At 36.8% G+C, this 12885-nt stretch overlaps 1 protein-coding gene across 1 annotated transcript in view; it reads left to right on the top strand.

The window, feature by feature from the left end:
- Nucleotides 1-12885, top strand: part of GSK3B (glycogen synthase kinase 3 beta) — a 334697-nt gene that overhangs the window by 303492 nt on the left and 18320 nt on the right. Inside the window, exon 10 of the mRNA XM_042781401.1 lies at nucleotides 2553-2739. Within this exon, the coding sequence (XP_042637335.1) occupies nucleotides 2553-2739 (187 nt within the window). The remainder of the gene's footprint in view (nucleotides 1-2552; nucleotides 2740-12885) is intronic.

Genomic DNA, 12885 nt, shown 5'->3' with positions numbered 1-12885 from the left:
CTATTCATTGTGTAATATAGGTTTTGCTTATGGTATAGATTGCTAGTGTCCTGGGTAATTTATTGACATCTACACTGGAGTTTAGAAATTGTGGGCTTTTTAAATCACTCTTAATTTTTTTTTTTTTTTAAGCATTATTCTTATAAGAATAAATGTTGATGAAGATCTATGAAAGCAAAGGTTCTGAGTGTTGAGCAGTTTAAATGACCAAGGAGTGAAGCAGCAGCAAAAACTTCTTTATTGAAAGCAAAGTCTCATTAGTTGTTGGTTTCCTTTTCTTTAGACACAAAGATAATTCCAAGGAGCTATTTTCTAGTTTGGCCTGTAAATTTTTGAAGTTACGACTCCCACACCTGTATTATGGTCAGAAATCTGAACTCTGGGAAGCACTGGGCTTTGACTTTCTGTAATTTTTCAGTTAACCTTTATTCACAGAGTGCTAAACCAAGGCTTTTCTCATTAGGAATCTCTTAGAGGATTTAAAGTAATTGTGGGTTGTTTTTTTTTTAAAGGCAGGCTATTGTAGGCTCTTGGAGCAAATTCTTTTCTCCATTGTTTTTCTTTCTTTGATACCATGAGTTAGGATTCCTTGACAGAATAAGCTAATACATGTTTTAGTATCAACATAAGATGATCACTGACAGCCAGTAAGACACCAAAAAGATGTGGGTGACTTCTTTTTAATGAACAGAAATAAGTTTACAATACTAGTTTATTAATAATTTTAACACAAAACGTTCATTAAATTTCACCATTTAAATGCATTCCCCATCCAGCTACCCTACATTTGAATGTTGGTAGGTGATATTATTTATTTCTACTTTTGATTTTACTTATGAGCTCCAGTACTAGCACAGAAGCATTTTCAGTTTAGCTTACCTAACAAAGTAAATCCGTATACTACCAAATACATTCACACTTCCCTAGAAGATAAAAATTAGTCAATAATGCTTAATATTTTTTATGAAAATTTTTCTGAGTTTCCCTTCTAAATATTTTCTTTTTATATTCTGGATTTGGTTGTGGACTTTGAGAGTAAGAGAGGGGAGAATGACCAAGAAAAGTAGAGGATCCAAGATACTACAGTTACCTGCAGGTTTCCCTGAATAAGATAAAAGTCAAAGCTCTCAAAACAATAAAGATTAGGCAGCCTTGGATATTACAACATTCTGACTTAGCCTGTAAGTTGGCTTAAGCCTTTATGGTTCCAAATAATTCCTAAGATCCAGCTTCTCAATTTCTTCGGAAGATACTTTTATCAGTAATAAACTTTGTATAAAAAGAAAAGCAAAAATTCTATTTTCATGGTGGAAAGTACTTATAATCTCTTGGTAATCTAATGAGCTCGATCATTGTAACTATTCCTTCTACTTTCAGAAAGCCTAAGTGAATAACCTGATGTTAACATGAGTCATTCTCAAGAAGAGACCTTATCCTCCCAAGCTCCTCTCTGCCCTGTCACAATCCAAGTGTCTGTTCCTCACTTGTGGGTCTAATTCCCTTCATTTATACATGTCTGCTTCTCTTCATATGTTTATCCACCTCTGTTCTCCTCCCCTTTTGTTTGATTGTATGTTCTTCTATCAGGGGTATATATTTCCATTTTTCTTTAATCTCAAAAGGTTTCTGTCCATCTGTTTGTGTTGATTTCTATTTCTTCCCCTTCTGTTTATATTCTTTAGTCATAATTTAGAAAAAAGTATATTTATATATGAAGTATATGATTAGGAATTTGGTTTTAAGACACAGATGAGTAGTAAGCTTTCTATTCCTTTAAGCAAATTAATTTAATCACATTTTACTTCCATATAGTCTCCAGTTGACTTTTTCTGTAGGTTAATGCCTCTTAATACATTCCTGATTAAAACCTAGAGTATTCATTCAGATGATGGTAATCTGGCCACATTCATGACAGCTACTTGAAAAGAAAACGTTGTTGGATATTCTGTCAAGTTCTAGGTGTTCAGTCAAAGATTTCTCTGAATAATGATAGACTCTGTTTTTTGAAGAGAGAATATCAAATCATCAGCATTTATAGGCCTAGAGTAAACAGCTTTTTTTTTGTTTAAGATATTCATTGCCAAATTTGAACAGTGCTGTCCGTTATCAACAGTTACTCTATGAAAAATCATGAAAAAGAGGCAACCTTTTATCTACTGCCACAGCAGTCAAAACGGAAAAAAAAAAAAAGTATTCTAGTTGTGCTTTGCCTCTGGAAAACTCCCCCTTTCTCACATGCCTGTTATTTTTTTGTATGCATGTTTGATTGTCTCACTTTATGATTAGCATACTTTGATTTTTGCATATTTCAATTTTTGCCATTTTCCCCCAGTTTCTTCCTCTATGCTTTCCTCAGATAGTCTTTAATTAACAGTTCACCTCAGTGTGCTAAATCATATATAGTTAACTCTTTCAGTTCTGGAAGGCTCCTTTTCCCAAAAGCAACGATGTTTTTGCACATGGTGGGAATTGACTCAGTACTCAGAGAGTTATTTGCTTTGATTTTTGTAATAAAACATTAACTGTTTCTTCCCCATTGTTTTGTACTGCAGGTCTTCCGACCCCGAACTCCACCGGAGGCAATTGCACTGTGTAGCCGCCTGCTGGAGTATACACCAACTGCCCGATTGACACCACTGGAAGCTTGTGCTCATTCATTTTTTGATGAATTACGGGACCCAAATGTCAAACTACCAAATGGGCGAGACACACCTGCACTCTTCAACTTCACCACTCAAGGTAATTTAAAACATTTAGCTCTTTTGCCATTTCTAGTAAGCTACACAGTGAGTGTGAAATGACAATCTGTGAAAGACAAAAATGGTTAGTGAGTAGTTATGCAGGTAGAAAGCATCCTTTCTAATCAGTTATTAGGCCATTGATTATATGATTTTCAACAAAATTTGATAGATAAAAAACTTCAAATCAATACTGCTTCTCTGATTTTTAGCAGGTTACAATCATTCTTGGCACATTCCATTGGGTGAAGTTTATCACTAAGAGGACTAACGTATAATTTTGTGTTTAGGTTTTATATCTGAAATTTAGAATATTAGCATTTCTCACTTCCCAAGGATTTATATCCAGTATTTTAAGCCTGGAAATATATTGATGCTATATTTCTGTAAATTCAGTTATTTTATGTGCAAAGGGAGAACTGAGTCCTATAAAACTTCTGTGAGAATTTAAGTAAGGGATGTAGACAAATTCTGTCCCCTTTGGGGCTTGGGATCATTGCTGTAGGTGAGAAAACATTGAAAGGGAAACTGAGTTTTTACATTGTGGTTTCTGAAACACCCAGGTACAGTCATTATATCTTCACCATTTCTGTGTTCACTTTTTCTTTCTCCCAGATTTAGACTCTAGGTGATTGATTCAGTCAGCCACGTTGGTTCTGATGGCTGTGATTTTCTTCAACTAAGCATAAAAGAGCATAGTTATTTGTACATAAAAGAAGCAGTAAATAGTTAATTGATTAGTAAGCATATTGGGCCAGAGAACATAAAAAGGAAATGCAGAGCTTTCTGTGACCAGAAAGTATATATATTTTCTTTATTCTAAGAAGCAGGGTTTTTTCCCATAGTTAACCTTTTCTAAAATTAAATATAGAAAGTGGAATTGCCCAAGTATTAGATGTGGAAGACCTGAGTTGACAGTAAAATAACATAGGTGATGCCTTAATTATCTAGTGCTGCTATAATAGAAACACCACAATTTCTTGGCTTTAACCAACAGCAGCTTATTCTCTCACAGTTAGGTGGATAGAAGTCTGAATTTAGGGTGCCAGCTCTAGAGGAAGGCTTTCTCTCTCTACTCATAGTTTAGGAGGAAGGTTCTTGTCTATTTTCAGCATCTCTGGGGCAGGCATTCCTTGGAGATCTCCATGTGCCTTGGGGTCAACCTTCCCCTGGCTTTAAGAGGTTCTAAGTACAAGGACCCTGGGGCCAAATGACTGACTTCCCTCCCGGCTTTTATTTCTTGGTGATATTGAGGTCCCTCTCTCTCCATTGGCTTGTCTCTCCTTTTATCTTTTGTAAGCTAAAAGGTGATGCAGGCCACACCCCAGGGGTACTCTCCTTGCATCAGTTAGGGCCGTGACCTGAATAAGAGTGTTGCATCCCACCCTAATCTTCTTAAAGCTGATAGGTAGATCATATCATGGAAGATGATTGCATAAATACATTACTGCCAAACCATTAACTATCATGGCCCAGCTGGATAGACACATATTTTGGAAGGACACAATTAAATCCATGACATTCCACCTCTTGGCCCCAAAGAGTTCTGGTCATTACCACATGTAAAACACTTTCACCCCATTATATCATCCCAAAAGTCTTAAATCACCTCCAGGTCCACATTCTATCCTGAGGCAAAATTCCTCTTCATCTCTGAATCTAGAATACAAGTTAACTCCTTCCCAAGAACGGTGGTAGAAGAGGCACAAGGTAGACATTTCCATTACAAATGGAAGAAATTAGAGGGAAAAAAGGATAACAGGCACCAAGCAAGTCAGAAACCCAGCAGAACAATTTACATTTGCTCTCAAGGCTTGAAAATAATCCTCTGTTCTCTGACACCATCTAGGCTATGGCCCTACCCTCCAGACTCTTGGTGTTGGCCATGCTTTCTGGATTATAGGTGGCTTCTAGACCCTAAACTTCAGTTCCACCTTCCATACCCACTAGGACATCAACTCTGCTTCCTCAGCTTTGGGCAGCCCCATTCTCTTAGTCCAACTAAGTGGTGACCCCTACCTCCTCAGCCCTGGCAGTTCCTGTTCTTCTGCTCCTTGGCCATATTAGCCTTGCCCCTTCAGCTTCTGCAGATCTGGCTCCACCCCCTGGCACTCATCAATGACAGCTCTATACTCTGGAACTGAGATGGTGAAGATCTGGCTCTTTGAAATCTAGGAGGCCATGGCCTCACCCTTTGAGGCCCAGCTGAACATGAGCTTTCCCTTTGAGACTTCAGAGGTCATAACCCTATACTTTGAGACTGAGGCAGCTCTGCTTTCTGTGCTCCTGTCTCTTCAGCTCCTGCTTCATAGTTCCTTGGCCTCTTTGGCCCTCAGCCCTCTTGATCCAGTCTGGCCTCTGCCCTTGCTCAGTCAAGGGTTACAGAGCTCTTTAGCTCTACCAATAAGTGCCCCCATTCCACTAATAAGCCTCCTACCCAAAGGTACTCAGTTCTCTCAATCCATAAGTTGTTTCCCATGCCATCTCAACACTGGTCTTCTGGTTCTGTTGCTGCCATTTCTCTGCCACAGCTTCTTGCTATCTGTGCCATCTCCATTGTTATAGTTCTCCTCACTTCTTTCTGTGCTCTCACCAGAATTGTCTTTGATGTCCATAATTCCACCAACAGTCTCTTCAAGGCAATCTAGGCTTGTACTGTTAGGTACCTTAAAACTCTTCCAGCCTTTGCCCATTACCCAGTTCCAAAATCACTCCCACATTTTAGATATCTGTTAGAGATAGCCACTTACCAGTACTAAGTTCTGTCTTAGTTATCCAGTGCCACTATAAAGTCATCCAGAGGATGACTTTAAGAAACAAATTTATTCTTTCACAGTTTAAAAGGCTAGAAGTCCAAATTCAGGGCACCAGCTCTAGAGAAAAGCTTTCTTTCTCTGTCAGCTCTGGGGGAAGGTCCTTGTCTCCTTTCAGCATCTATGGGCCAAGTATCCCTTGGAGATCTCCATGTATCTTGGCATCAATCTTCCACTGGGTCTAGGAGGTTCTCTGCACAGAGACCCTGGGTCCAAAGGACTCACTTCACTCTGGGATCTTCTTTCTTGTTGGTACAGGGTACCTCTATCTCTGGAGATAGAAAGACTGGGACTCCTGATAGTTTTGTAAAAATACCTCAAAGACTGTCTTACAAAGAAAGGAATAGATGTATTCACTTTCTTCAGATGGTGAAATTGAAAATAGTGGCAAAAAATTACAAAGCTGTACAGATTTGGGCTTACTATAAAGAGCCCCAGTCCTTGACACAAATAAGGACTGAATAAAGTCATTGATGAATCAGTGAAGAATGTTTCTATTGCTTAACAGTGGAACAAATTGTTTTCTCTGATATTCAGAAAAGGCTGGATTATGTAAGCTATTACAGATAGGATCACTCCAATTTGGTAGAAGATTAAGTGCCAAAATAATGACCTTCAGGATTCAAAATTACTACTTTCAAGATTTTATGTTGTAACTCTTCTCAGTCTTTTTTTTTTAAATATGTACTGATAATCTTTTAATATAACTTGATACCGTATTTTCCCATTAAGATTTTGCCAAAAAGATTTTTGTTTCTGTTAACTTAAATATATTTTAAGATTATATATTAATTTAAGAAGTTTTCTTTTTTACATCTGAAATTTCATAAAACAATTTCATTCAGATTCTTTATCTACATCTTTTACATTTATGTCTTTATCATCAATACAGCTACTGTTTGAACTATCAATCATAGTATTTCAGGTTACAGCATCTAAATTTTATTAAGCACTTTTTGCATTTGTATGAGTCCACCATTGGAAATTCTACAGGTAACCATTTGCATAACACCATAAAATTTTTTCTTTTTTACTATGTTGTTGTTAGGTGCTGTCAAATCGTTCTGTACTCATAGCAACCCCATGTGACAGAGTAGAACTGCCCCATAATGTTTTCTTGTCTGTAATCTTTTTAGAAGAGATCACCATGTCTTTCCTCCCACAGGTGGGTTTGAACCACCAACCTTTCGGCACTTAACTGTGCCACCATATACATATTTATTTTCTGCAAATAACAACTATTTACTGTATTGCTTTTTAAAGTGATCTCTAAGATGTTTGTATACAGTGACATCTAGCACTTGCACCTTTGGCATCTTAGCCCCAGAATTTAAAAAACAAAATCAACCCCATGGCTATTGAGTCAATTCCAAGTCATAGTGACTCTTTTGGACAGAGTGGAACTCCTTCATAGGGTCTCCAAGACTGTAAATTTTTATGGAAGCATAAAATCTTTCTTTCGTGGAGCAGCTGGTAGGTTCCTTTTGTTAGCAGCTGAATGCTTTAACCACTGTGCCACCAGAGCTTCTGTCTTAGCCCCAGGAACTACAAGTTAGTGTGAAATTTCTTTGCCTCCTTTTACCACTTCTGTCAGATGATCTTAAAAGTGTCCCAAACCACCATTGGTTGAGGTTTTTTTCACACTAATGTGTCTTCTCCAAAGTCTTTTGTTGCTTATAATAAAGTAATAAAGAAAGCCCCTTGTCTTGTGAGCAACTTGGTAAAAACGCAGAATAAGTCTTCTTATTTTCAGGCACATTTGGTACTTGCTCTTCTGTGTGTATATGTGTGCGTGTGTGTATGTGTGTGTGCATGGGCATGTATATGTGTTGATAAAAGAGTAAGATACTACTTAAACTTTGTTTTGATTAGATTGAAAACCTAGGGTTTGTTTCACTGTTCATATCTGTCATTTTTTGAAGTAATTACATTTGATTCCTTAGTCACTGGCTGAAATTTTTCATTATTCCTAAAGAAAATAAAATTTAAAAATAATTATATATGTTAGTCTATGAATCGTTAAGCTTCCCTCCCCCCCAACTGAGGCAAAATTCACCTAACATAAAATGAAAGTGAGTAATTCAGTGGCATTTAGTACATTTATAGTGTTGCACAATCACCATCCCTATCAAGTTCCAAAACATTTTCATCACCTCAAAAGAAAACTTTGTAACTATTAAGTACTCCCTCCCAATCCCCTTCACCTCAACCGTTGGCAACTGCCAGTTTGCTTTCTGTGTCTATGGATTTACCTCTCTGACCCTTTCATTTATATGAATGGAAGCATGAATCGTGGTTTTTTGTGTCTGGCTTCTTTCACTTAACATGTTTTCAGGGTTCCTCTATATTATAGCATGTATCATTAGTACTTCCTTTTTTTTTTCCTTGCCAGTTAATATTCCATTATATGGAACATTTTGTTTATCCTTTCATCTGTTAATGGATATTTACCTTTTGGCTATTGAAAATAGGGCTGCTATGACTAGTTGTATATAGGTATCTGTTTGAGTCCCTGTTTTAAGTTCTTTTGGGTATATGCCTAGGAGTGGAATTACTGAGTCATGTGTTAACTGTTTAACTTTTAGAGGAAATGCCAAACTGTTTTCCACAGTGGCTGTACATTTTACATTTCTACCAGCAATATACAAGGGTTCCTGTTGATCTGCATCTTCACCAACACTTATTATTAGTTTGTGTCATTATAGCCATCATAGTGGATATGAAGTAGTAGTACCTCATTGTAGTTCTAAGTTATTTGTGATATAAGTCAGCACCTAGTAAATGCTATTTACTTATTCTCTGTTTAATAAATTACATTCACAAGACATAACATGAAGATTAATTGGCATAGATTTTAGAATATGGTCTTGTGTTGGAAGGACTTATAGTTGGGCAGTTTTCATACTGTTAACTAATATAATCAACCAACTTCAGTGTCCTTAGAAGTTGTCATGATCCGTCAGCTTTCGCACGTCTTTTAAAATAAAAGGCTCAATTTAAAGAAATATTATTTATTTATTTCAAATTTTAATCATGCGTATTAATATTTATACTTTATAATAAAGATTGTTTCATTTTGGTATTTCAGAATGTCATATTTGCCTAGTACTATATCAAATGTTATAATGCCTCTGTGTCTGTATGTGCATATATCTTTGAGAATATATATATATATATATATATATATATATATATATATATAGTCTTTCTGGCTATCAGGTTATGTGATTCTGTGGATATCAGTGAAAAGGATGTACATGAGTCTGTGTGCCTAATCAAGTGGGCTCTTGAAATCATTTTTCATAAAGCTAAATGTATTAAGTTTAAAGTACCAGCATTTTGAGATTATGACCCTCCTTTCCTTATTTTTTAAGTATTAAAATATCCTGTCTTAGCAGCCATTTTTAATTGGGCTGTGATCACATAGTAAAGCTTTCTCTGTGTCCTAGATCGGTATTGTTCTTGAACAGTGTTTCCATAGAAGGCACAGCTATCTAGAAAAGAGGCATTAATTTGATGGCATTCATTTGATCTCCTGTGTTCTAATTTTGGAGCATTATTTCCAAATGATGATCTTGTTTATTACTAAGGCAAAAATGTAATTTATCAGAATAAAGATAATACAAGGGGTTGAAGAAGGAGACCCAACCCCCCAGTTGGTTTAATAGCTGGAGAGTCCAGGGATAAGAAACATTGAGGGGAGTAGGGTGAAAGGTGGGGGTATTGGTGAAGTTCTGTTGTGGAATAGACAACATAAAACTCTCCTCCATTCTGACAACAATTTTTTTTTTTTCTCCACAACCAATTTTCCAAAGAAATCTGCACTGCTTCCTCAAAATAAAATAAAAGTAATCCCTAATCTATATGTAGGAGCTCTGGTAGCATAGTGCCTAAGGCACTTGACTGCTAACCAGAAGGCTGGCGGTTCAAACCCACCAGCCACTCCTCGGAAGGAAGGTTGGGCAATCCTACTTCCGTAGTGATAACTGCCTAGGAAACCTAAGGAGGGGTCGCTATGAGTCGGGGCCGCGACGGCACAACAACAACAACCTATATGTAGTAGTGAATGTTTGAATGAGTGGCACATGCCACTTTAAAAAAATAATAGTATCCATGACTTCATGCAGCCAGTATTTATTAGGCATTTCTAATGTTCCTGTAGTTGTTACTATTGTTTTTTAATTAGTAGTTGACTAAACCTGTCATATGAACAGACCTATGAAGATTAAACTATTGAATATATACTCTTGTATTAAAATATAACCTACAGTAAAGCTAACTGTAGTTTGGTATTTGTTACTGTGCCAAGAAGTAATTAGCAATAAATGGTAATTAGTGTTGCCCTCATATAATTAAAACAAGTATTTCTATAATGAGCTAGAAAGAGAAAGTGAGAGATGAACAGATATGGAACAGAAAACTTTGAAATCCTTCTGACCTCCTGGATAATTCAGGATAATACTAGATGGGGGCCTCCCTGTTCTCAGTGGCCCTGTCTGGGACTATTACCTGCATCTAGAAGTTGGAAACACCCATTTTCTCCCTTTCTTCCTGTTATTGTATCTGAAAGGTTAAACAGGTTAAGCAGGTAGAGTCAGGAAAGCTCAGCAGGGATCAGTATTCTCTGTTCACTAATTCCTTGATATTCAAAGGCTAGAATATATTGGGAATAAGTTGTTTTGTATATTTAAAGGTGAATCTCCCCTTAACTCCACTACACACATCCCCAGTTTTCTACCTAATTTGTATGAAATTTTACCAAATGTAATTGGTTTAGCAAGCACTGGCCCCTTGTGAGTATAAGGGAGGAGGTTGGGATAGGGTGGAGTGAAGAGGAAATTATCAGCCACTTATATCTGTATGATTAGTATGAACTGTCTGCTCCTCTACCACTTAGCTGTATCATTATCTGAGAGACTGGTAACTTTGTGAGGAGATAAGGAGTGATAACATACTGGATAGACCAGAAGAGGCAGTAATTTAGGAATTCTGGGGAACTACTTAATTGTGAGTTAAAATCGTATATTTGGGGTGACCAGAGAGCAATATGTAGACTTAGGTAGATTGTGGATGTCTTGGGGTGGAGAAGCAGGATTTTTTGAAGATGAAGAAAGCAGGTGATGAGACAGGAATGTAGTTCCAGAGAACAAGTAAGAAAAAGACAGTAGAAGGAAGACCAAGGGAAATGGGAAAAGGATCAGAGAAAGATTTTTTTTTTAAGAAGAGTATAGAACTGTGTTACAGAATAGGAAGTGCTGACAACAGGATAAAGAACAAGTTGGGGGTAGGCAAAAAAGCAAATATTCTTGAAGCCCGGCTCATCAAGGGGTTTATGTTTCCTTTCTTTGAAAGCAGTACACTTCTTATTTATAATTTATTGTAACTCATTGTTTAAGGTAATTAAGAGGCTCCATGATCTTGGTAGCAATGATTTTTTAACCTTATTTTCCTGTTATAAAATAGTGATGCACATAAATATGGTAAGCCCACCTGCTTATGTGCCTTTCTATGTCCTGGGCAATTTCTTCTAGCCTGGCTTGTCCTTGATAAGCCATTATTTCAACTGCCTGAGGTAAAAGAGTATCTTCTAAAACTGTTCTCAAATTAATATGAACCCTGAGTTAGGAGTTTTAAGTTTTAGACTTACTGTAATTCATAATACCAAAAAACCAAACCCACTGCCATAGAGTCAGTTCCGACTCAGAGCAACCCCCCATTGGGTTCCAGTCTACAGAAGTAGATTGCCCGTCTTTCTTATGCAGAGTGGCTGGTGGATTTGAACTGCCAATCTTCTGGTTGACAGTTAGATGCCTTAGGCACTGGGTCACCAGAGCTCCTCATAATTCATAGTAAACTCGCTACCTTCGAGTTTGATCCGACTCGTAGCAACCCCTCCTTGGGTTTCCTAGGCAATATCACTGTGGAAATAGATTGCCCTGTCTTCCTTCTGAGGAGTGGCTCATGAGTTTGAACCACCAGCCTTCTGGTTAGCAGTCAAATGCCTTAGGAACTACACCACCAGAGTTCTATCAAATAGGAGATATGGATGAAATCATACATGAAACTCACACCTGCTCTAATGGACTTAACCCCTCTACTTTTTTAAAACTGAGTTGTGAAGCTTGTGCATGGCTATCCCTGTATTCTATTGTATTCTTTTGAGTGAAAATGACTGTAAGAGGGTTTATATGAATTTAAGAGAATGAACTTAGGAAGTTTGGGTCTAAAGAAATGGATTGTGCTGGTAAATGACTGAAAGGTAGAGCTGGTTTTACTTATCAAAGGAATTGATGTCAGAATTATTTTTAATATTTTATAATTTATCTAGAAGAGTAAAATCTCTGGATATTGAAATGATAAGCTGATAGAAAGCCCTTCCAGAGAGGACCTTTGAAAATTCATCAGTGGGCCAGAGGGGGCAAGTAAGTTTTCGTTCGGACAGCTAGAGTACTAACAACAAATAATGTTGACTGTACTCAAGATTTTGGGCTCTAAATGATCAATTATATGTGAGAATCATTACCATTTTCCCTGAAACTATTTGTTCTACTCTGCTGATTTGTCCATACTATTAGGAAGAATGTGGAATTGTACAGGAACAAACAGATAAAACTCGTATCTTGACCTGAAGTTCTGTGTTCAATTTGGATAGATATTCCAGAAGTCCTACAACTCTGGTGGTTCATGATATATAACCAAGTCAAAAAAGAGGTGTAGCATTGCATAGTTCCCTCCCTCTAACTAGTTGTAGATCTTGGCAAGGGTGCTATCTCTAATTTTCTCATTTAAAACAATAAGATAGTGGGATTAAAAAATATTCAAGAAACCTCTACCTCTAAAATTCTGATTATAAAAATGAATTGACTCCAAAAAGATAGAAAATATGAAAAATAAAGCTAAACACATAGACTGTGATAGGGTTGATATATGTAAATTCCTGATATAAATGGATACAGAAAAACAAGAGACTGGTTTCCCCAGAATTCAGTACATTAGCAGTTATTTTCAGTTGAATGAAAGAATTCATAGTATTGTTTCATTTATTACCCCTAATCAAGATTGGAGTTCTGAGTATAAAATTTTCAGGTTACTAAAGTTTATTCTCTTTAATCATCTGAACTTTAAAAGTACATTTTTGCTAGATAACTTCCTAAGGTATTTCTTTACTACAAATGCAGGGTGCTGAAGACATTCAGACATTTTCCTGGTGTCTGGTATAGATTATAATGATTCCTGTTGAGTAATTCTGAGGCAAAACATTCATGGATTTGTAAAGATACCATGTAGTTTTCACATTAAAAATTGCCAGTATAACCAAGCGGTGGAAGTAAAGG

This window comes from Orycteropus afer, unplaced genomic scaffold (assembly GCF_000298275.1).
Source record: "Orycteropus afer afer isolate SDZICR_OR568_19922 unplaced genomic scaffold, OryAfe1.0 scaffold00114, whole genome shotgun sequence".
Taxonomy (NCBI): domain Eukaryota; kingdom Metazoa; phylum Chordata; class Mammalia; order Tubulidentata; family Orycteropodidae; genus Orycteropus; species Orycteropus afer.
This window is presented reverse-complemented; position numbering and strand designations above follow the sequence as displayed.